The 25,975-nt window shown below is 24.6% G+C and overlaps 1 protein-coding gene across 1 annotated transcript in view; it reads left to right on the plus strand.

The window, feature by feature from the left end:
- The first annotated feature begins 9,494 nt into the window (after window positions 1-9,494).
- The window catches only part of LOC145840252 (transformation/transcription domain-associated protein-like), a 76,505-nt gene continuing 60,024 nt past the window's right edge, over window positions 9,495-25,975 (plus strand). Inside the window, exons 1-18 of the mRNA XM_082947443.1 lie at window positions 9,495-9,648; window positions 10,526-10,581; window positions 11,266-11,382; window positions 11,678-11,782; window positions 12,083-12,166; window positions 12,466-12,522; window positions 12,922-13,026; window positions 13,373-13,450; window positions 13,853-14,038; window positions 15,913-16,051; window positions 16,937-17,082; window positions 17,452-17,598; window positions 20,058-20,204; window positions 21,326-21,395; window positions 21,881-21,996; window positions 22,644-22,736; window positions 23,315-23,407; window positions 24,040-24,195. Coding sequence (XP_082803569.1) covers window positions 9,549-9,648; window positions 10,526-10,581; window positions 11,266-11,382; window positions 11,678-11,782; window positions 12,083-12,166; window positions 12,466-12,522; window positions 12,922-13,026; window positions 13,373-13,450; window positions 13,853-14,038; window positions 15,913-16,051; window positions 16,937-17,082; window positions 17,452-17,598; window positions 20,058-20,204; window positions 21,326-21,395; window positions 21,881-21,996; window positions 22,644-22,736; window positions 23,315-23,407; window positions 24,040-24,195 — 1,995 coding nt within the window. The 5' untranslated portion in view covers window positions 9,495-9,548. The remainder of the gene's footprint in view (window positions 9,649-10,525; window positions 10,582-11,265; window positions 11,383-11,677; window positions 11,783-12,082; window positions 12,167-12,465; window positions 12,523-12,921; window positions 13,027-13,372; window positions 13,451-13,852; window positions 14,039-15,912; window positions 16,052-16,936; window positions 17,083-17,451; window positions 17,599-20,057; window positions 20,205-21,325; window positions 21,396-21,880; window positions 21,997-22,643; window positions 22,737-23,314; window positions 23,408-24,039; window positions 24,196-25,975) is intronic.

Raw genomic sequence — 25,975 nt, forward strand, 5'->3', positions numbered from 1 at the left:
TTTTAGTTTACTAAGGAAATTTATTAGGCTTTAGCTCAGTATTTACAGTAAAATTATCTTTTGGTAAACAAAACATTGGTAAACTACTTAAAATTTAAATGTTTATTTTCATCAGCTTTATAATAATGACACTAAGTTTATTTTTATGAGCAGCAAATATTTTAAAACTGAGTTAAGTTTAGTTATAATTAATATTTAATAAGTAAAATGTTGATGAGTTGTACGACTTCAACTAGACAGCAGTTGTATTTATTTGAAAAAATATATGAATAAAACTGTTAACTTTTATAGTTACGAATTTGTATTAAAAATACAAAAATCTTTAATATTTTACGCACATGTTGTTCGAGGTCATTCGTACCAACTTAAAACCTTTAACTTTAAATTATGAAATTAACCAAGTTCATTTTCAGTCAAAATCTAACATTTTTTTATTTTCAAAAAGTTTAGTTTGCTTCAAAAAAATTAAATAAAAGTTTAAGCTTGCTTTTTAATTCTTAAGAAAAGAACTAGATATTTTACTTAAAGTTGTTTAAGTTATTAAAGATGTTTTTCAATTTATTAAAATCTGTACATTAATTATACACCGTTTTAACTTATGATAAGTGGCAAAACGATTCCAGATTTTTTACAAATACTAATATAGAACTGATTATTAATGCAAAGAAAACATTTGATAACAAAGTAATGGCACTTGCCCTTAAAACAAGTTTTTTTTTTACACTGTCGCAGTGCATTTTAAAAGCACATTGCTTATAAAGTTATAAAGTCTACATGTTTTACACATACCACTAAAACATTATTAGCTTCAAAAAAAAGTTTGCAGGAACTACGTTTTTCAAAACAATCGGGAGATTACTCGCATACCAGATCTGCTCTGCTAAGATCTATTGGCCCCTCAACTGAAAAAAGTGCTCACCCTGCAATGTTGTTTGTTATAATTTTGTTTAAAATTGATTTCTTTTTTTGTAATTTAGAGTTTTAAATAACTTTAAAACGTAAATTTATATAAACTTTGAAAGTATTTTTATTGTTTTATTTTATAATGGCTGACTAAAAATAATGAAACACTTTTTCAAACTTATTTCAACACTCTTCACTTTTTGTTTAACTCATCCTCGGTTTCTCAAATCGCATCATTAAAAAAGAATCCAAAATCAATCTTACTTGAGTTTTGAAATTATTTCTCATTATATCTTTATTACAATTAATTTCTTATACAACAAGCATATTTTCATATATGTCAAAATTTTCAGTATCAATACTTAGCTTTGTTTCTTTTAAACCAGTATACACGTGTTCAATTAAAGAACTAGACAAAAAGTTGCAAAAATATCTAGTGTTTGTTGTATTTGAAACCTACCGAGCTCACTCGCTAAGAAACAAACTTTTTAAATAATCAGTATTGCGTTGGTCTGTTTTTATTAGAGTTCACATCTACAACCATAATTTACTCTTCGTTTCTTCCACTAAAACTAAATTAGTCTGAGATGCGCGAAAATTACCTTGAAACAAAAGCAAATAAACAGTTTTATCAAACAAAACTTCCTGGTTTTTATTTTATTTACAAGCCATCTATATCACATTAATCAAAAACGCATCTTCCACAGTTTCATAAGTATGAAAAATTTTCAATAGAAATGCAGCATTTCCTGATTAATTTTCATTAAAAACCTTATTTTCAAATACATGCATTCAATTAATCAAAATAATGTTTCAAACTAGTTAGCCATGTTTGATATTTATCAAATTTGATCAGGCAAACGCTCAACTTGTTTTAAAGAGTTTAGTGAAAAGTAAGTTTTGTATGTTGGAAATAAAATTGCACAAATTTAAGCTGTTTAATCAAGTGTAATGTTTTTAATTATTTTTTATAAAGTTTTTATTGTAGCTCATTATTCTCTTACTTTTAAATCAATTCAGTCTGCTAAGTCTAGCTTGCAACATATCTAAAATTTAGCTTGATTGTTTCTATTAAATATATTACACAAGAACTTTAATTGAGCAACTAATAGTAGTATAAGTTATAAGACTATTACTGCTAAGAAAGCTGTTGCTTAAAGCACAGTTTATTAGGATTTTTTGAGTCATACCAACTATTTTCATACGCTAATATCAAAAACAATTTACATAAAAAATATTGATTTATATAAAAGCTTCTAAATTGAAAGTAAATGTTTCTAAAGTTTACTTCAAATCCCTTTGTTCTTGGTAATATGTAAGTCATTTAGTTTACTCATTCACTTTAAGGTGATTGTAATATTAAATTTAGTAGTTTTATGTTCAATACCTAATTTAAAGTTTTCAATTTCTAAAGTAATTTTAGTACATACAATTCTATGTTTAAGACTCGAAACTTTCTAATAATCATAAGTTGAAAATTCTAATTTACTTTTTTGTTTTACTTTTTAGTATCTTCCATGTTTTGTTTCACTTTTACTTTTCAGATATAAATTGTAACTGAAGATCCCTTAGAGGTTGAAACTGAGTTTTATAAATAAAATTTTGATTAATTAACGTTTTATAAGAAAATATTAATTGTGATTTTTATAATCAACGTATTTAGATTTTTTCTTGAACAAGCTGTTTGTAGTCAGTTTTTTTGTAAAAATTTAAAGTTTATCTAAATAAAGCGAAGCTTCATTTCTTATAAATCTTGTTAATTCTCTTTAGCGCTACTAAGTAAAAATCTAATTTAACTGGCTAAGCATTTTAGTGGGCTTTTATAATGGAGAAGCTCTAAACTTAAATAAGGAATAAAAAAAAAAGAAACTTAGCAATTATAAATAATAATAAAGTTTGAATTGCTGTTGATAACTATGCACAATGCTACATTAAACCTTTTGCTACAGCCAGTTTGAAAAATATTTCATGAAAAATAGTTTATTGTGTAAGAGTTTTATGCTTTGAGATGCTTAAACTTCTTCTGCTTTTGTTGAAGGGTAACAAAAAAAGGGTAAAGGTAAATGAACTTTAAAATAAAAGAAAGGAAACAGAATGGTGCCTATAGTAAACAATGGTTTTCACAGTCAATATCATATCGGCAGTACTGGGTTTTATAAGAAAATTTTTGCATATTTTTTTGCTAAAACCTATTTCTTTGTATTATAAATGTATTAAAAATGTGGTATATGTGACCTTGTGGGTTACAAACTCTTTATGTTAAATATTGCAAGAACAAAACCCAGCGGAGAAATAAGATTTAATTTGTAATTAAAATAATTGGTTGAAAAGTTGTAATTGATTTGATAGTTCATATTTTAAATAGATTTATTATATAGATCAAAACAATGTCTACAAGCATATGGTGTGTAGCTATTTGACCAAAAATTCTTTCTTCATACCAATTCAATTGATGATTGTTGTGAAAGTTCATACTTTCCTTATGCTTTCTTTCTAAAAATGCTACATTCAATTAAGTAAGGTGTGTAGAATTGCTTGGTTGAAAAAGTTAAATAAATGCATTTAAATTTAAGATAATTTTGAAAAAAATCTACTCAGGGTTACCACATGTTCAGGAAAAGTCAGGAAATCTACCTACCAGGAAAAGTCAGGAAAAACTTAATAAAGTGACATAAGTCAGGAAAAAAATGAGGGATTTTTGTAAAAAGTCAGGAAATTTGATGAAATTTAAAAAAAAGTCAGATTTTGTCAGTTTAAATTTTCAATATTCCATATTTCCAAAGCCTTCAAATGGTAAAAATTAATTAAAAATCCGTTAAAGTCAGAAAACATTTCCAATTTTTTTTTAAATTTACAAAAATATTTAATTTTTTAATGCTATTGAATGGTATAAATTAGTAAAATATCCCTTATAAAACTGCAAAATTTTTCTATTAACATATTGAACAAGTACCCTACTTGAACAAGCAGATTTTGTAAGCTTTTTAGTATTGATTATCTGTAGCAAGGACACTTCCATAGTGAAACTGTGATATATACTCAAAAGTTTATCTAGCATAATTTTAGAATTAAAAAGGTTTTTGTTTAAGTAAATAACTGAGTTCTTTATAATAAAGCAGTTAGTTTAGTATTTTATGTAACAAACTGATGTGTATACTTTACTCTTATAATTTTTTCAAAGTTGTTTAAACTTGTAAAATAAGTTATTAGAGAGGTATATGCCAAGATTAAGTTTACTTATTATTTGTAAGTTTTGTAGAGTAACTTAAGTTTTTAAAGTAAATGAGAGTATATTTATTTGTTACAAATTTTGTACTAAGTGATAAGAGGAAATATTTTATACAACAGTTATATAGTTTACTTTTTTATCTATTTTTTTATAGTTACTTTAGTATATTGCTTTTTAATTGATTATTAGTTATGGATTTTAAAGTAAATAATTTGGGTAGTATTTTATTCAACTAAGTGAACAATTTATATAAGTAAAACTTATGCTAGGAAATGGTAAAAAAATTAGGTAATTTCCTAGGATGATTTTGCACCAATATCAAAGCAAAAGTATTTTACACTTTCTAGTTTTATACTCTGATAAGACAAGTATAAAATTGAATTAATAGTTTTTATAAGTTGTTTTTTTTTATTATCACTGTTACCCTTAACCCTTACTCCTGATTGGTAGCTTTTTTTTTTTATTAATTAATTTTTAATTTTCTATTTTATAATATTTTTTATTAGTTTATTATTTTACTACCACTGCTACCCTAACCCTTATTCTCGATCGGTAGTTTGTTTTGATTTTAAATTAATTTACCTTTCGGTTTTATATTTTAAAATAATTTCTATTACTTGTTTTTATCTTTACTATCACTGCTTACCCTCGATCGGTAGCTTTTTTTAATCAAAAATTCATTTTATTTACCTTAAGGTCTCAATGGTTATGGTATAGTTTAGATTTAGAGCTTTTACCTCTATACTTGTCTTATCAGAATGTAAAATTAGAAGGTGTAAAATATTTTTGCTTTGATATTGGTGCGAAATCATCCTAGGAAATTACCAAAAATTGTGTCTTTTTTCAGACAAGCTGTGTTTATAAGGTAAGTATTTTACTGATAGAGCTGTTTATTGAAAATGCATCAATCATACACAGATGGTTCAAGTGATGTAATGGAAGTTTGATGATTGAATTCAGCAAAAAAAAAAAAAAAAACTTGTTTTAACCTGTATTGAAATTAGATTGAAAGCTTTATATACTTTCAAGTGTTAGATTATATACTTTAGATAAAGATTAATATAAGATTTTGATTTAGAAAAGTCAGGAAAATTTTGGTAAAAAGTCAGGAAAAGTCATTAAATTTTTTCTCAGCTTGATCTGTTACAACCATGACTACTTCAACAACACAAAACTAAATTAAAACTAGTTAATACAATTAAAATTTTAGCTGATACTTATCATGTTCTTAATGAAATTCATTAAATATAAAAGTTCAAGATGTTAGTGGCCTAACAATACCTCTAACTATGTTATCACTAATTCAATTAAAGATATAACCAAGACTTTTGATCATCAAAAAAATAATTATCTTTTTTTCATAGTAAAATAAAACACCAGTTACTCTGCTTTGCAACAAAAAAGTTTTTCTAGGCAATAATGAGTGTGTAGCTTTTATCTAACTTATAATTATCCAAAAATGAAACAAGCACAAAGCTATCTTTTAAGCAAATAAAATTAGAATTTGTTGACTTGCCATTTGGGAAACACTCACAAGGCTAACATCTCAACACTAAAAGCCAAGGAATGTGGAAAAATCATGAAGCTCAAATTTCTGAGCAAGCATTCATAAGCACTAAAATGAAAATAACAACTGTTTGATCACTGCTACCATAGTGAACACACAATCAGTTGAAAAACCTTAAAATTAAAATAAAATATAGCCTAATGAAAAAAAAAATATTAATTAAATTAAGCAAGATATAAATCATAAGTGATGGTTAAAATATAACAAATTGGAAATCAGCAAATATGCAATCATCATGCATACTCATATAACTTAATTTTCCATATTAACAAACCAAAACTAGTTTATCATCTATTGATATAAACATAAAATATTTGTTATTTAAATAAAGTATTGCTAAAAGAAAATATTTAGTGAGTTTCATGAAATTTTTACATAGTAATAAAAAATAGATTCAGTTGTACCACAAGGTGCAGTTGTTGTTAAGTATTATATTAGTTAAAGTTGTTTAATGAGTAAATTACATAACAAATTAAGTTGAAATGTTCTTAACTTTGCAGTACACATACTACTATATATTAAAAACAACATTGTAAAACATATTTTAGCCATATATTTAAGACAACATAGTTGCCAGACTACACAACTACTAAAGCATGAAATTATTATAAGTTAAAACAAACGAACATTTATTCAGTTTTAGGAACTTTTTATTTTTGAGGTACCCTGCAAGTAAATAACCCTGCAAGACAGCAACAGTTATCATTTTGGCACAGAGCAAAACATTACTAAAGCAAGATTTTTTTGTAATCTGGTCAGAAACTTTAGTAATGAAATGCATCTTTCAAATGCTGTTTGTTTATTAAAATGTTAAGTTTTTGAACTTTGAGTGTCACAAAATCAGTCAACCAGAACGCAAGTATCTCAAACAATGTTATCATCATTATGGGATGGAGTTGTTTAATAAAACTTCATCATGCATACTTATTTACAAAAGTAACTTTTTGAAATATTGTTGTTATAGTGATTTGCGGTATATATTAAATATATCTCCGAAACTGTCTTGTCTTAATTTATAAAGTAGTCTCAAATAGAATCTAGTTTTTGTAAGGTATTAAATAAATGGATTTAGTTACAATGAGTAGTACCAACAAATTAAGTGTACCAACACCTTTTACTTTTATGAGAAAAAAGTTTCACATTTTTATAAATTTCAAGGGTTATTTCCTGAACATTTTAGGCATTTGTCTCCAATGTAGGAGATAGATTTTTAGTAATTATTATTCGTTCAGTGTTATAGTTTTCCCTTTCCATAAGGAACTTATTGTACTCTTAAGTTGGCTATAACTCAAAACTAATTTTAATAAAAAAGCTATAAAATGCAACTTATGGCTTAGTTTCAACTCTTCAAATTAAGATTAAGTGAAATTAAAAGTGATTTACTCCCTATGTTCTAAACTAGTGGTTCTTTTTTTCCATTTTTTACTCCTTTTTGGAAGATTATTACCAAATTTACCCCTAAACTATAAAATAATTTTTAATTTTGAGGAAAAAAACTAGTTTTTTTGAACTTTAAGCTTATTAAATGTAGAAAATCATAAAAATTAAAGAGTTTATTTAACTTTAAAAAGATTACAGTTAATCAATAAATAATAAATTACAAATACAATCAATAAACATTAATTTACATAAAATATAATAACCAAAATTTACCCACTCAAAAAAAGGGAGTTTACCCCAGTTTAATAATCACTGTTCTTTACTATTGTACTACTCAAAGCTTGTAAAATTAAATTGTTTTTTATGTAAATTAAATTCAAGTTCAGAATTTGTATATAGTTTATTTTTTTTTAAGTTACTAACACAATTACACATTTCTATATGTTAAGTAGAAATAACAAATAGCAGTTCTTCATTTTTCAAAGATTTAGTTTTTATAAAGTTAATCACTACACAAGTCTATATGTTTTTGAACAACTCTTGATACAAAATGTATTTTTTTGGTAATGCAGGTGTAATTAAATGTTTTTGAAATTCTTTCTAGATAAAAGCGTAGTAAATTTCAATTGCTAGAAACTAGTTACATAATATGTAAATAATAGTCAAAATAAGGCCATTTGAAAGGGACAGAATTTTTTGAATCTTCTTTATTGCATGATTTTATTTAGTTTCAGGTACTATTATGTTTTTAACCATTTTATTAAATTTAATAAATTAGAGATCTGAGGAATCAAGTATAAAGAAAAGTGTTTTCAAGTGTAAAATAAAACACTGAAAAAGACTATAAAACAAAAACTATATATTAACACCTTATTTTAAGTAGTTGTTTTTTACTTAGTATCTTTGTTCACAAATTGATTTTTTTTAAGGTTAAATTTTTGAAAAAAATTTAAAATTTAGAAATTTTTCTTGAAATTTTTATTTATATTATTAAGTTCTTGTGTTATTATTTTGGTATTTTAAAGAGTTGATCAGTACTTATTTTTTGACTAATGTTAATGTTTCATCAACTCTCCCAAGAAATCAGGCTGCTCAGATTAGTTTGATGCAGCTCCCTTAATTAGGAAAACGCAGGCTAGTTTAAACTTTTTATTTTAAATTAAGGCAAAGCTCAGGCTTGTTTGGTTATTTTTCATAAATCTCAGGCTACTTTCTTTGACTATAAGTAATTCTTTTTCCGATATATCTTTATTAAGCTCTTTTGATATTGTTTTGCATTTCATGGAATAACATTAACTTTTTTTTTGATTTTGACTGAAGTTAATTTTGATTATTACATCAAACACTCAGACTAGCTTTACAGGAGAGGAGGCAAGGTTTTTACATGTATTTTACAAGTTGATCTTATTTTATAGAGTTTTTAACACGCATCAAGTTGCTTTATACGATTTAAAAAAGTGAACTATTTTTTGAGGTATGACTGGTCAAAGTCAAGCCGCATAATAGGTTCCTTATGGGGAGGGTTAACTAAAGCAGCAAGCAAAGACTATTTTATTTAAAATCTATCTCCTACATTTTTCAAGAAATCTTCTTCAAACTTTCACAGTGTTACATTTATACAACAACAAAAAAACGTTACTTTAGACTTGAAAAAAAAATTATGTAAAAATAATTTTTTTTAATTTTTGTGATAAAGTTTTTATTTTTTTTAATTATAACGTTTTTTCTTATATTATAAGGAACATTTCCTAAGAATTTGAAGGAGATTGCTTGAAAAATGAAGGAGGAGATGGATTTTTAGTGAATTTCAAAATTTCCCAGAGAATTGACCTAAAAATTTGGGTTTCATTTCTTTGTATCTTTTTTGTAACTTTTTGCAAAATATAAAAAATTTCAAAAGTTAAATGATATTTTGCATTATAAAAACTCTTTAAAAACTGGCTTGCAGTATTTCATATAAAAGCCAAAGTTAATTTTTGTAAAAAAAAAATGTTGGACCGCCCTACGGCCTCAAGCATTTTAGAAACACTCAGACTGACTAAGAATTATTTGATTTTTTCAAAACACGTTCTTGTTTGAATATTTTTTCTGACTGTCAGGCTAGTTTATTTTGACTTCGATCTTTGTATTTTAGAATATGGATCATAATATTTTAGAATTATTTTGAAAACTTTTAAAACTTTGGATAGTTTTTGGTCATTCATGCTGGCTTATATGCTGTAAAGATCAAAAACTCAGTTTTTAATGTATGATTTTGTATGTTTTTTAATTAAACAATTTAAAATTAACAGTATTTTACAGTTTTTTAATTTCTTATTCACTGTATAATTAGAAAGAAAAGTAAATTATTGCTTGTTAAACATTTTTCAGTGTATGATTAAAATACATAAATAATAAACATTTAGCAATTTTATTAGTGCATAATTAAAAAGAAATAATAAATTATTGCTGTTTGATGACAAATGGAAAATGTATTCATCACAGCAATCAACACACCAAGAATTTACAGAAAATGATTTGGAAAGATTCAAAAATTATTCTGAACTTCTGACCAAACCCAACTCACCTGGTAGTATTTACAGCTTTTGTTAAAATGACAAATTTTCAATTAACTTTATAAAAATTATTAGTAATAAAAATGGTAGTTAATAGGTAATTTTGACTTAGCCTAGTGGGAATACTATTAATTAATGAAAATTAAAGTGTTTTTGAATAACTTAGTAGACTAAACCTCACAAAAATTTTATTAATTTTATGTGCAAAAATAATCAACCTTAAATTCACATAATAATTTTAAAAGAAAGTTATTAAGTATTTTAAAATTTATTTCTTTTAAAGGCAAGGTTAAATAGTAGTTTTAAACTTTTTTGTTTTTAATGGTACAAAAACTTCAAACTTATAATTGATAAAGCTTTTCTAATAGCAATAAAACTGAAAAAGCTTTAACTTGAAAATTTTGCTTAATTATAATAAATTTACCTTAGTAATAGAATAATAGAACTTATGGTATATGTAAAACTAAAAAAAAGTTAAAGCTGCCATTATTGATAAGTTTTTGAGAATTAAACAACTTTTGAAAATTTGTAGTTTTAAAAACAGTGTATATTTATAAATTTGTATATTTTATTAAAATAAATTAAGCTTAATTAAATTAGTTTTTTTAATATTGAAAAACAAGTTATACTTCCTTTTAAATAACACTATCAAAAATGTAAGTATACATTAAACAATTAACATAATTAAAAAAAGATTTTTTTGTGCTTAGTGATGAAAAAATTGAAAATTAAGTTTTATAATTTGAAAAACAGTGCATTTTGTTAAATAATTTAGATCTTTCTTTAAACAGTTTTTTTGGTTATGTTTGAACAAAATATTAATTAAAAAACCAGTGTTGATGACAGTATAGTTTTTAATATTATATAAACAATATTTTATTATTGTTTCAGTACTGACTGATGACAAAAAAGTGAAGTGTGCAAAAGAAATAAATGACCATTTAGAAGTTTGTTTATTTATTAAAAATTATATTATAATAAAATATAATGAATTGTAAATTATCAAATCAATAATGACCACTTGAAGTTTTTTTTTTTGATTACAGCTTGTAATAAATTGAAAAATGTTTAATTGTTATGTTTAAAATAAATACATTTTTTTGAATATTAAAATTTTTACTACAATTAAGTATACTGAATTTTAGATTATAATATCGAAGTTGGTTAAGTCAACATTTTATTAGCTTCTAGAACATGACCTTACTAAGGACTGTTTTAAGTATTTTAAAATTGAAAAAACTGTTTTTAATAGTTTCCTGATTAGTACTTTTTCTTTATGTTAAATTTAGAAAAAAATAAAAAGTTGAAAACAGTATTGTTTACTTTCTAAAGCAAACCTTTATTTATACTTTTATATTGTTTTTCTGATTTTGCCTATCCACGTGGTTTTTTGTATTATTTGACATTAAAACTGTACTAATAAACATTTAAAAAACATATGGATACAACAAAATTATTTTTTTATTAGATTTTGTTGCTATTTAAAACAAAATAAATTGAGCAACATTAATTTCACTATTAATATACTATAAACTATTCAGGACAATGTTCAATTTTTCTTGATAGATTGTTTTAAAATTATTTTACACAAAATTATTTTAGTTTGTTTATTATACATGTTTTGTCTTTAGGACATAATCCACACAGCGCCACAAAAATACGGTGAATTTCTTCAGCATTGCATTCCAAATTTCACAAAAGTCCTGACGGACACACCTCCACAGTTTGAAAATGACTCAAATATTCAGGTGAGAATTGATTTTTAATAAGTTGAGAAAAAAATTATTAAAACAGAACTTTGAAATAAAAAGTTATGTGGTTTTTCTCCTCTACAATGTGAGAATTATTATGTAAAACTTTAAAAGTTATGTCATAATTAAACTAGTTCTTTTAAATAAACTTGTGGTATAACCAGTAATGTGAAATGCATGATGTTTCGCATTTACTGAAAAAATATGCATTGCACTAACACTTTTAATAATAATATGTTTAAATTTTAGTAAATATTATTTAATTATACAAACAATCAACAATTTATAACAGCTGCTGAGGAAGTATGTGTTGGATATGCTGCACAGAATACCAACAAATGATCACATGAGACCTCACGCCATATCAGTCATTCACCTTTGTTTTCAATTACTGAGGGTTTGTTTAAATTATAAAATTATATGAAATGATATCAGTAATTCATATCTGTTTTTAACTTTTAAGGGTTTGTTTAAATTATTTTATTATATACTTATTTTTTTTACTCAGAGTTATTACTAATTGAAATAAATTAAGAATAAATTATCTAGTTTATGAAAAAAAAAGGAAGAAAGTTACTTATAGTTTCTTTGTTATTTTACGTACATTTATTCGTATTTAATGCTAACAAGAGAACTATTTGAAATTTAGCTAGTAAAAAGTTAATGCTATATAATTTGCATACTTACTAATTTTCAGGTGGATAATGATGAAAATGTGTTGGTTTGCATAAAAATAATAATTGAGCTTCACAAACATTTCAGACCACAAATTTCTAATGAGGTTATTACTAATGTTTAGTATAAGTTATTAAAAGTTTTATTTGTAAAAATATATCAACTTTCTGCAAATGAAAAATTCCATGTCTACTCGTAGTTGTTTTTTTTATGATAATAAAATATATTTTATTATTTATGACAACATAATAACACAAGAAATATTTTAAAAATTATCAACAGTTTAATCATAGAAATAAATTAGGTGCTGTTTTTAATAAGCTGAATGCAGCAATTAGATTTGAAATAAGACCAATTATTACATTATGCTAATAAATATTTTATTTAACTAATAATAAATTTCAGGTCAATCAGTTCTTCATGCTAGTAAAGAAAATGTACAATGAACTGCCAATGAATATGGTAAGAATAAATGTTTATAATGTAAAAAAAAAAAAACTATTTTGTAATATGTTTATAATAATATTATATTGACTCAATGAGCTTTAAAGTACTTAATGTTTATACTGAATTTCAAGTACAAACTTTATAAATGTAATAAACTTTATAAATAATTGGCAATAAATATGGTTAGAATATACATTTTTACAATAGTTACATAGAGAGTATTTCATGATTTGCAGTTACTTAGTAAAGAATTACATACTCCATAAATATAAATTTTCAAATATGATTTTTAGGACTATTTTGTACAACAAACATATTTATTTACGTCCAACACTAGCTCTGTGAAATTAATTAAATATTTTTATAATTAAAACATTTTTTAATGTTTATTTTTTTATTTTTTAATGTTTTCAGCACTGGTTGTTCGAGCAGCCCCTCAGTGGAGATCAACTTAGTTGCGACAAAATTGGAATTCAAACTCCAATCAACTCCACTAATTATTCGGGCACTAAAAACACTGTTAGTTTGTTTGCTGTAATACGTATACCAGCTTGACTGAAAAATAACTTAAATTGGTTTTACAATTGTTGAATAGTGGAAAATGTGGATGGAATACAAAATCATTTTAAAAGTCTTAAATAATTTGAAAACTTTAACTAAACCATATGCCAATAATCCATAACGTTTTTACAAACTGTTATATCTTGAAAAAAAAACTATACCTAACTGCATTTCGACTAGCAGCTCTACAACAAACATACAACTTAAATTAAAAAAAAAGTTTAAAAAATTCAATAAAGTTAAAAATGGTTATACAGCAAACTACATAAATGAAAGTTTTATAAGTTTGTTTATTTTAATACAGAAAATGCTGCTCCCAAAAGCAACAAATTCGATGAAGGTTTTGCAAGAAATTCCCATAACAGTGGTGCTAATGTATCAGGTAACTTTTGTTTTTCTATGTTATAATTGGTTTTTAATTAATAAGGAGTTAATTTGTATGAATTTGCTGTTGTATTTAATTTTAGATTTAGTGCTTATCAAGTTCTTTGTATTGTTTAACTTTTTTTAAAGTTTTGTTGTTAGCGTATTTAGTTATAAAATTTATCATTACAATAAAGTCATAAAAGGATAAAAAACTTAAAAGTTAAAGGTGTCACTAATAATGAATAAAAAATATATCAAGTTGCAGTTTAAATAACATTAATTATTTTTAATTGATCATCACAGTTATACGAGGAAGACACACAGCAAATGGTGAACGACTTGTTGCCACTCATAATGAAAATAAACATAATAAAATATATCCATAAATATAAAGTAAAAAAAAAAATAATTTTCACAGTTGTATGAGGAAGACACACAGCAAATGGTGAACGATTTGTTGCCACTCATAATGAAGGCGATATTACTGCAGCCCACACAGAACTGCAGATCTTCGGACAAGTTCAACAAGGAACTGTACGTTGATTTCACCGGGGCTCAGATAAAAACCCTGTCGTTTGTGGCCTTCTTCATTAGAATGTTCAAGGTAGTGATTTATAAAATTTCCATATAAAACTTGCACTGTATTTTATAGTTAATAAACATACACTAATAAGCATACATTAATTTTACTTACTATTTTTATACTCAAACTATGTAACATTTGTTGTTTAGTTTTTTTATCAACATATATAATTCATTTAGACTTGTTTTACTAATTAATTTTTTTAATTTAAAAAAATTATTATTTTTTATTTTTTTTCTACTACATTAACTAAATACATATAACTAACACTTTTTATACTTGTTGAACACACATACTAACACTTGTATTTTGTATTGTTCCGTTACACAGAGCAGAATTAGCCTCTACATCAAGGTGAGCAAGTAGTTTTTGCTTTCAAAAATATTTATGGGCTTAAAAGGGGGGTCAAGGGATATTTCTTATTTTGGTAACTAGAAAATCAAACCAAATATTTTGCATCGTTGTTCGGACAGAACTATATTTCTTGTTTTCAAAACTGCACAGCCATGCCTGAAATGCTTGATTCAGTGTGGAATCCCGAAAAAACCTGGAATTTGACAATTCAGGCTAAATTACCTGGAAAAAACCTGGTGTTTGAGCAATTAAATAAAAAACTGGAAAAACTTGGAATTTTAAACAAACTTTATATTTAAAGCAGTAAAATTTTGATTTAAGACAAAAAATCTGCCATGTTGTTTCAATTTTTTTTGTTACATCAAGGATTTTTTTATACTAAAAAGCACGTTTAAAGTAGCTTTACAGTATCTTTTCAATGCTGTTATTCTTCTTAACAAATTTTTAAAACTTAACTTTAAACTGTTAATTATCCAAAAATAGTGTTAATAATAACCTTAAAAAAAAATTGCATCCCTAAAAGTTTCTGTAAATTTGTTTTAACTTTCTTTATTATTTGTGCAGAAGCCTGTGAAAATCAGTCAATATTTCCTTTTGGTGTTTTGAGTTTATGACATTTTAGTATGCCTTTAAATTGCAATAAACCACTTTTAAGTCTTAAAAAACGTTAATAATGACAGACCTAAAACATCAAATCTAAGGTTTTAAGTTTTAATCAACTTATTATTTACTTCAGGAGCTCTATATTATTTTCAGTGAGATAGTAAAATATTCAGCTATACATGCTGACATTTTGTGCAGTTTAATCAAGTATCAATTTACTTGGAGGAGAAAAAATTCAGAGCAGGTTTGAAAATAAGAAGTTTAGTTTTGTCCAATTATGCATAAAACTTATTTGGATTATACAATTTAAGATTAAGTCAATGGACAACTTGTCAGCAAACTGTAAAATGATTTTGGTTAGTTATTAAAGATTTTAAATGTTACTATTGTTTTGGTTGTCTCTACCAAAGCTGAGACGATTTTCGCCGTCATTCAATAAGCACTAGACTTGATCTTACAGCCATCAACAAAATTTTCCTGATGTGATGATGGCGAAACCTGGTTGCAAAATGTCACGTGGAATGTTACACGGCTCAGTCTAGTGCTTGTTGAATGAATTTAAATCGATAGAAAATGTCAAGTTTTTTACTGAAGACTCCAAGGTCTTTCTGTTAAAATTTGTTTTTCTACTAAACATTTTCTAAAAAAATTTCTGATCAAATCCTAATTTTTTATGTTAAAAATAAATTTTACAGTACACTCATAAATTATGTTCATACTTAAAAATGTAATAGTATACAAAAAAAGATTAATTTAAATTAAAAAAATAGTTTGTTTTGCACTCAAAGATGCAGGAGAAAATAATGCTGGTAAAAAGTCTTTTGAAGTTATTAATATTAAGAAGTAAATTAATAGTTTTGCTTGTAATTTTAAGTTAAAGTATTGATAAATTTATCACTAAAAACATATTTATTAGTTGTAATTTATAAATATCCCAGGAGAGGATAATGCAGTACGCGGACAACATGACGAAAGCGATCTTGCAACTTCTGCACAACTGCCCTCCCGAATGCTGCTCGTTGAGAAAAGAGCTCCTCATCGCGGTGAGACATCTCCTCGCCACCGATCTCAAATTCAGTTGGTTTTTTAATTTTTATTAAATTATCTGTATATTGAGACTTGTGAATGATCTCAAATTCAGTTGGTTTTTTATTTTCTTTAAAATTATCTGTATATTGAGAATTGCTAATGACTTCAAATTTAGTTGGTTTTTCTCATTTTTCTTATTAAATTGTCTGTATATTGAGACATGTGAGTGATCTCAAATTCAGTTGGTTTTTCTCTTTTTTTAATAAATTATCTGCATATTGAGACTTGTTAATGATCTCAAATTCAGTTAGTTGTCAAAAATGTTGTAAAAGTGTTACTTATATCCCAAAAATAAAGCTTAATATTTCTATACTTTCTCAAATTCAGTTGGATTTTATGTACAATTCTGATATTTTTGATAAATTAATTAGTTGGTTCTTTTTTGGTTAAGTTCTTCCAAAACTTTCACTTTCAACAGACCACCAAATTTCATTTTTATTATTTCCAAAAGAGTACTAGTATTTATCAACATAACTAGCCTGTTAATTTCATTGTTTATTTCAACAAACTCTGATCATAACCCAAAATGAATTAGTACATACAAGTTGTTATGATATCTCGACTAGATTTACTTATTTTTTAATATTACAAAATAAAAAGTTTTTTTCCATCAGAACTAATTTAAAGTTTCAATACTCTGCCAAACTTTTTCCAGATGATTTCGTAGATTTAATACTTCCACATAATTATTTGATATATCATTGCTTACAAAAAGTTATTTAAAGTATTTGATTACTTCTAACATAATTAATTTTTCAAATTCCAACAGAACTAAATTAGCATATTTATACATGTTATTCATTTAGTAAATTCGAAATAAAAACATTTTACCATTTCTAACAGAATTAATTTACTACTTATCACTCCAAACAGAACTAGTGCCCCACATGAAGCAATTGTTCGACGACACGCTCGTCATAGGAGAAGGTTGGAGCTGCAAGGAAAATCTGAGAATGTTGGCGTACAGTACGCTGGCTGATATAACCCATCACGTCAGGAATCACATGAATATTGAGCAAGTAAGTGTTTATTAAAGAACAGTTGATTTGGAAAAAATATTAATGATTGAAAATTGAACCAAGGAAGCCTAAAATAAGTTTTTATTTTCTATTTGATGCCCCTTGCTATAAATTAGAAGTTCAATTATTTCAAGGCAGAATTTTCAAGTTGAATTTGTAAAACTTTTGTATTTATTATTTTGAATACAAACTACCAAATATTTACTTTGATTTAGCAGCTTAGCAATGTTCTATGCTTTCCAAAATTTTAAAAAAGTGTGTCCATTAGCACTATTATTACTATTAGCACTATAGTTCATAAATGATTCTATAACGTAGAGATGTAAGTTTTTTTTTATAATTTAATTAATTAACAAAGTACCTAAACAGATATCAGCAGCGATCCACGTATTCGGAAAGAACGTCCATGATGAAGGCCTGCCCAACTCATTCCAGATGATCAGTTGCAAATTATTGTTCAATATTGTTGAATCAGTCACTAAAAAATTTGAGAACGACAACAGACACCCAAATCCCGTATGTTTTGTTTACTTATATTATGCGATTGTTAATATAAGTATTACTTTAATGGTTTATTCATGTTTATTTTTTAGTAGAAATGTTAGATATATTTATAAAATAAGTTAGTAAGGAGTGTTTGTAATATTATTTGAGTTGATTTACAATGCTTGCTCTTTTATACCATTCACGCCTAAAACCTTTTTTATGCATTATTTTATGTTATTTTTTAGTATACCAAAAAAAAAGTTTGTAAGTTCCATACTTTTTCAAGTATTCAAGTCATTGTTACTCTTTTCATTGATGTTGTTTTGTTATAGTCTACTTATATATTTAATATTTTTTGTTTACATTTAAAATAATAGAGATAATTTAAAAATATAATAAATAATTTGTTGTTTTAGAAACAATTAAACTTCGTACTTTGTTCTACATAAATTTTGTTTGTTACTAAATTAATGTAAATTGAATTTATAAATATGATATAATCTATGTATAAGTTGATGAAACTGTCAAAAAGATTAAAAATTAAAAGTATGGTGTTGTTTAATAAAAAGTATGTTGCATAATTCGGAATGTATTTCTTATCTTTATTATCTATAACGTTTTATTAAACAATTTAATTAGATAAGTTTAAGTTTTACTAACTTTTGTTTTTTTGTATACAGTGGAATAAGAATAATTTAAACAAAGTGTTTTGAAAAAATCAATCTTGTATTAGTGCTTAAATTTATTTTAAAATCTTTAAAATAAAATGAATAAAATTTAAATAAATATTTTTAATTACTTTATTACTTGCATAAGCAATTTTACAATGTGGTTTTATATCTAAAATTTATAAAATACACTCCCAAAATTTTACACAAATAACTGTATGCTGTAGTTATTTTTAAATAAATTTTTGCTTAGTATTTTTTATTGTTAACTATCTTCATATTAAGCATTTTTATAATCTGGATAGTAAATATAAACAAAATAAATTAAAAAACAATTAATATGGAAAACAGTCATACTTTATTTAATATTTGAAGTAGTTTTGAGTTAAAAAAGTTATTAAATATTTAATATCTTGTAATAATAAACTACCAATAAAAGGAAAGCTTATACACGTTTAAAATTTTCTAATACTCATATGCCGGAATTGAAAAAAATACACTCCCATATATTCTTACTCTATTACGCACTTAGTCTTGTGAAATTTGCTTTTGCTGATCAAAATAAAGCATAGTGTTTAAAACCTAAATAAGTAAGTTTTTTATACGGTATAACGCAATAATATTAATTAATTATTAAGTAACATTACCATAGTATTGTGTAATTAGTTTTAAGTTATAAAATTTTTAGTATTTTTCATAAGCAACATATAGTTCAAGATGTAACTGCTAACAGTTTGTTGTTAAAAAAGATGCAAATAGTTTTTAAGGTATGTTTTAAAAACAAGTCATTCACAAAATTCCGAGTCAAACCTTTTTGTTTGGTTTTATTAAGATATGCTAATGAGATTATGCGACACCATTGAAAATCATTGATGAAAAATTTTACCTATCTAATTAAATATTGATCAAAAAATTTATTGTTATGAAGGCAGAATTAAGTTTTACTTGAACACAACTAAATATTAGTTTTATACTCGATTAATTTGATTATTTTCTATTTAGAATTAATGTAATTGAATTTTAAGTATAAGTTTTAAGTTTTTTTAAAAAATCACCTTTAAAAATGTCGATTAGTTTTCAGTTTAAAGGAAAATGTTACATATTACTAGTAAAAATGTCTATCTGTTTCAAACTAGCTAATATTAAAATAAAAACAAATGAACTAACAAAATCATTTGTATCAAAATGAATAAAACTTATTCTGATTATATTTACCAATAAAAGTTATAAATGTTGAATAGTTTTATCTGTATTTAATTTTTGAACTATTATTTTGAAATATTTAGTGCTCGAATTGGTTGAACTGATAAATAGATATAAATAACTATACTTTTCACAGCACTTAAAAAAAAAAAATATTTTAGTACTTTCGTAGTAAGGCTCATCAGAAATTGTATCTTACTAAGTTCACTAAAATAAATTTAAGAAAAATGAATAAATTTTTGTTTTATTTTTAAAATAAGTTATGCACCGGAAAAAAGCTGTTCAAACAATTTTAATTTTTGAACTGTTATTTTGAAATATTAAATTGTCAAATTGGTTGAATGTATAAATCTAAAAGTTAAAAATAATTTTTCACAGCACTTTTTGAACTATTATAATAAGTTTACTAAAATAAATTTAAGAAAAATGAATTATTTTTTGTTATATTTTTTTTATATAAGTTATGCACCGGAAAAAAGCTGTTCAAACAATTTAAATTTTTCACAGCACCAAATTAAATTGCCAAATTGGTTGAACGCATAAATTTTAAAGTTATAATTAATATTATATAAGTAACTTTATTTTATTAAAAGTTATAAATAATTTTACTTTTCACAGCATCAGTTGAAAGCAAGGGAGTTGTTGCTGAGGATAATGGATATATTTGTCATGAAGTTCGGGCACATAAGCAAGCACATAATCCCCCAACTCATGAACAGAAGCGTGCCTTACCATGAGTTTTCAAGTTCCAAGAAGGATCAGCAGGTGATTAAAAACCTTTTTTTTTTTTCAAACTTTTTTCCTTTTTTAAATTATGCCTATCACGAGTTTTCAAGTTCCAAGAAGGATCAGCAGGTGATTAAAAACCTTTTTTTTTTTCAAACTTTTTTTCTTTTTTAAATTATGCCTCATCACGAGTTTTCAAGTTCTAAGAAGGGTCAACAGGTAATTAAAAACCTTTTTTTTTTCAAACTTTTTTCCTTTTTAAAATTATTCATTATCACGAGTTTTCAAGTTCTAAGAAGGATCAACAGGTGATAAAAAACCTTTTTTTTTTTCAAATTTTTTTTCTTTTTTTAAATTATGCCCTATCGCGAGTTTTCAAGTTCTAAGAAGGATCAACAAGTAATTAAAAACCTTTTTTTTTTTCAAACTTTTTTTTCTTTTTTAAATTATGCCTTATCACGAATTTTCAAGTACTAAGAAGGATCAACAGGTGATTAAAAATCTTTTTTTTTTTCAAACTTTTTTTTTCCTTTTTTAAATTATGCCTCATCACGAGTTTTCAAGTACTAAGAAAGATCAACAAATAAGTTAAAAAAGTGTAATAATAATTGTTATTATATTTGTAACTATATCTATATATAAAATTTATACCTTATCACAAATTTTCAAGTTGCAAAAAAGAACAACAGATAATTAAAAAACATGTAAGTTTCTTTTATTTTATAAAATTATACTTTACCATGTGTTTTAAAGTACTAAGGAATATCAGCAAAATAGTGAGATACATTTGTAATTGATTAGGGATGTTAAATTTGTTAATTTATTTAAAATTATATATTTTAATCTATGCCTTATCATGAGTTTAAAAAACTAAGAAAAGTTAGCAAATTAATAAAATTTATAGAAATGTAGTTATAGTTAAGAATTTAACTTAACTTTTTTTTTATAATGTTCTAATTAAATTAGGATAGTTATTAGGATGAACAGGGAAGCTTTAATGTTTGTATAAATTTCATAAATAATTTTTTATTTTCTATCTCCCTAATAACTTTGATTATTAATTCCAAAGTTTTAACAAAGTAACAGGTACAAGATAAACTTCAGCATATTGAGCGAAGTGTATTTTAATGTTATTTATTAAATTATTGTAAACTTTTCAGACTAACAGTTCAGAAAGCTCAACTCAGGTCAAAGTAAATCAAGCTGAGATTGATAAAGACAACAAGTTGGGTGAGTTTGCTGAATCATTAGATACATGAAACAGTATTAGCTTTCTGAATTATATAGTTAACATTTGAGTGATAAAAACTTATGCTATTAAGTTGATAAAAGTAAATTAAAAGCTTATGAAACATGTAAATTAGCTTGCTATGTTTTTTATATACTTGTTTAATTTGAAACTAATTGTAAGATTGTAATTATACTATGTAGAAGTTTTTATAAAAAATGTACTCTACACCTAACAATAAAGTAAACCAACAAAAGTTGTATTAAAAAATGAAAACTGCTGTAATTAACAATTTTTAATTTAAAGAAATTGTAAAGTTTTTTAAACAACATCAAATTGTGAATCTGCTTTTTAAAGTTTTAACTTAAATTTCCACAGTAACTGACACTATATATAGTGACTGAAGGGATTTATATACTTATAAATAATTTTACTGATATACTAATAGACTAAACTACATTTAAAATTTTTATTTTATTTTCCACAGTAACTGACACTAGGAACATAGTGAAAACACTGGTGTTCGGCATAAAAACAATAACATTCGCAATATCTACCGGAAGACTGGTGAACGATAAAATCGCCCACAGTATCAACACGCAAGTTAGTTTGATTATTTATTATTTAATATTTTGTTTGATAATATTAAATTGGGTTAATTGGGCTACAAAAAAATCAGATTAAGTTAATCACCTTTACTTAATATACATGTAGTTTTAATATTTTAGTCTTTTAATTAACAGCAAGTTAAAAAAAATAATGATGACAAAATAAGTATATTATATTTGATAAAATTATATATATTTTTTTAACATTTATTCTTTTAAAAATGCAGCAATTAAACAAATACGACTGCTGACAAAATGAAATTATTAGTGTTTTAAAATTTAAATGTAAACAAATGAGAGTTGTGAAAAATTAAATGTATCAAATTAATTAATTAGTGTTTTAACTACAAAAGTATTGAAATCTATATTTTGTAATCAAAACAGCAAGTAAATCAAATGCGGATGCTGACAAAATAAGTATACTAATTAATATTCGATCAAATAATATTTTTTATTCATATTTTTTGTAATTAATAACAAAACAGCAAGTAAAACAAATGCGAATGCTGACAAAATGAGTTACTAATTAATATTTGATCAAATAATAATTTTTTTTACATTTTGTAATCAAAACAGCAAGTAAAATTGGTATTTTAATTATACAAAAGTATTAAAATTTATATTTTGTAATTAACAAAACAGCAAGTGAAGCAGATGCGAATGCTGACGGCGGAAGAAAAAGATATTTTCAACAAACTGGTCAGGTACGGTTTGAAGGCCATGGACATTTATCAGGTTGGTTTATTATTGTTATTTAAAAATATATATTTAGTTGAATTACAAATTAGTCTTATAAGATGAACTTACTAAAAATGAATTAATATTTAAAAATTGAAGTTATAATCAATTTCAAAGCTATCAGGTTGATTTATTTTTTTATTGTTATGTAAAAATGTATATTTAGTTAAATTTTAAATTAATTTTGTAAGATGAACTTACTAGTAAAAAATAGTATTTAAAAGTTAAGGTTATCAAGTTAATTTATTTGTTAACTGTTATGTATAAAGATGCATTGAATTAAATTAAAATTTAATAAAATATACACATAATTAAATAAAAATTTGATACCTAAAAATTAAAGTTGAGTTACAGTCAATGTGTTTATATCCTTGTGTTATGGTAATGTACTGTTGAATTAAATATATTTTTTTACACTGTTTTTTATTTAAACTTTTGAAAGTTGTGTATACAAAAAAAAACCTGAAAGTTCAAACTGAAAATAATAATTACATTACAACTAATTTTAATTTTAAATAATGTTGTAATATCGTTATAACTGTGTTTAAAAGTTGGTGAATATGTATTTTTTTCAGATAATAGTACTGTTATCGGAAGGACAAATCATAATAAGACCTCCCAATTACAATTCAATTAAAATGCTGGAGGAAAAAGAAGTAATTAAAAATGTTCATTTTTGTTATTATTTTATATTACATAATTAGAACTATCTTTTAAGTAAAATACTAATCATACATTTAATCGTTTCCTTACTACAAAACATTTATTATTTATTAAACAAGTTTACTTACATACCAAAACTCATTAGTTTTGAAAAATGCTTTTGGATAAAAAGATCCTAGTTTTGTTTGTATTGTTTTTTAAACTTACAACTGTTTGTTAACTTGAAGCCCAAAGTTATTTTTTCTACTCTCCAACTTGTAACAGCTGCTTATTACTGAAATGCGGTTAATTTTGTTTTAGTAATTTTTATTTACGAATGTTAAATACCGTTAGAGTTACGGATGAAAACGTTTAAGCTTAAAAAATATGTATTTATTTTACTTTAAATTGCAACTTCAACTATTTTATTCGTTTTAATTATATACAAACACATATTAATGAGTTGTTATTAAAATAGTTTTTATACGCTCCATTTAAAATAATGAGTGATTTTTTTTTGAATCAGTTATACAAACTAGTATTTACACGGTCTCAGAACACTCCAATGAAAATAATGGGAGAGAAATTTGTATTTAAAAATTACTTCAAATAAAATATTAAATATTTTTATAAAAAAAACTAAATATTATACACACAGTCCCAATATACCCCAATCAAAATAATGGAGGAGAAAGAAGTGTTGGAACAATTCGCAGCAATTTTCACCACAATGCACCCGACCAGCTTCAACGAGATATTTCAGTCCACGATCGAATATTTGGTTGACAAAACTCACGCGAACCACGCTTTGCAAGTTTGTGTTAATTAGTTTAATTTATTAATAAATGTTTTCATAAACTATTAGATACTTAGTTGATAAAACCCACGCGAAACATTCCTTACAAGTTAGTATTTCATTTAATCAATAACATTCATATGTGTTATAAAATGCAGTCTCAGAGTTTACTAAAAAACATGAAAATGTAATTTTGAATCCAGGTTTATGCAAAGAATTTTTTTTCTATTTACTTATCATGCAATATAAATGTAGTTAGAACATAAATATTAAAGAGTTTATACTTTTTTCTCTTAATAAAATAAAAAAACTTCATAAATTTTAGTATCAGTAACAATGCAACTTAGTAGAAATATAATCGCTAAGTGGCGCTAAAGATCACTCGTCAACTTAATTTGAATAATGCGCGGCAAAATTAGGCGGTAGACGAAGTATGAATCATAATTGATCGAGTTTAAAATTCGTATACATTTTTTCACCGCATGAGTATGCTGTTGAACACTTTGAGTTTTTATCTGATCTGCTTGATCAGATAATTGGTGTTTCATGGCTTATTTTGACTGAAGGCAATTTTGTTTTGTACTTTGAATTTGTTTATTGCAAAAAAATGTTTTAACTGAATCAATTTTCAGTTTTTATCTTAGTAATTTTTAAACTTTAACTTTTTAAAGATAAAAATTAGGTACAATTTAAGCCTGTATTTGTACATATTTTACAACGACTTCAAATAAAGTGCTTGTATTGGCCATAAAAATAATTAAAGATTAAAATTTTTTGTGAAATAAAATATGCACTGGCTATTAAATACTTAGTAAAGTTATATTTTAAAAAAAAAACGTTTACTCTTTCATTCAACATACAATTTAAGTTAACAATAGTTAAATGACAGTTTTAATTATTACTAAAAGCTTTAGAAAAACGAAATTAGACTCAAAGTTTAATGAAACAGAGTTGTAATTTTTTACCTTACAAACAAAACTTGAAATATCATGCAATCATCCACTGAATGGGATTACTTAAAATTCCGTGAATCTTAAAGCAATTTACTCAGCTGTGTGCTGAAACGCTGAAGTTAACTTAGTTCGACTTTACCGCCAAAAATTAGCGTTTCGCTATCTGTTTGAGCTGTCTTGCGTTCATTGTTACACCAGCCGCATGAGTATTAAGCTGTGTATATTAAACATTTTAATGTGCTTTACACTCTGTTTGCAACTAAATTAGTGGCGCTACAAGTTTTACTGTCTACTAAAAGCATTGTGAATAAGTTTTATGGTAAAATTAACATTTAGTTTGAAGCTATTATCTCCTCAATCTTTTAAATATTATTATCTTAATCACAATTGTTCATATTTTCTCAGTGTAAACATATTCACAATATATAACGTATAATTTATCATAGTAGGCTCATTAATTTCAAATTTACAAACAGTAGTGAATAGATTTGTCGCTACTTAATATTTTATAACACATTTTAATTTAATAATTACTCAACTAAGAATTTGATTCTCTAAGGATATGTTTTTACAAAACTTATATTTTAATTTCACTGCCTTGGTCGCAATATTATTATTATTATTTTTGAATATAAGGCTTGTATATATTGGATTTTATTAATATTTTAATTCACTGAAGTAGTTTTTAGCTTACATAGTGCTTTATGAGTTATAAACTCGGTAATTAATAACTATAATCACTTTTTTATCATTACTACTAAGTAAAAACAAACATTTTGTATTTTGATTAGTCGGTTAGTCAGTTTGTATTTATTTATCGTACATTGCATTAAAATATAATACAA

Source organism: Thalia democratica, chromosome 7, assembly GCF_965202585.1.
Source record: "Thalia democratica chromosome 7, ktThaDemo2.hap1.1, whole genome shotgun sequence".
Lineage (NCBI taxonomy): Eukaryota > Metazoa > Chordata > Thaliacea > Salpida > Salpidae > Thalia > Thalia democratica.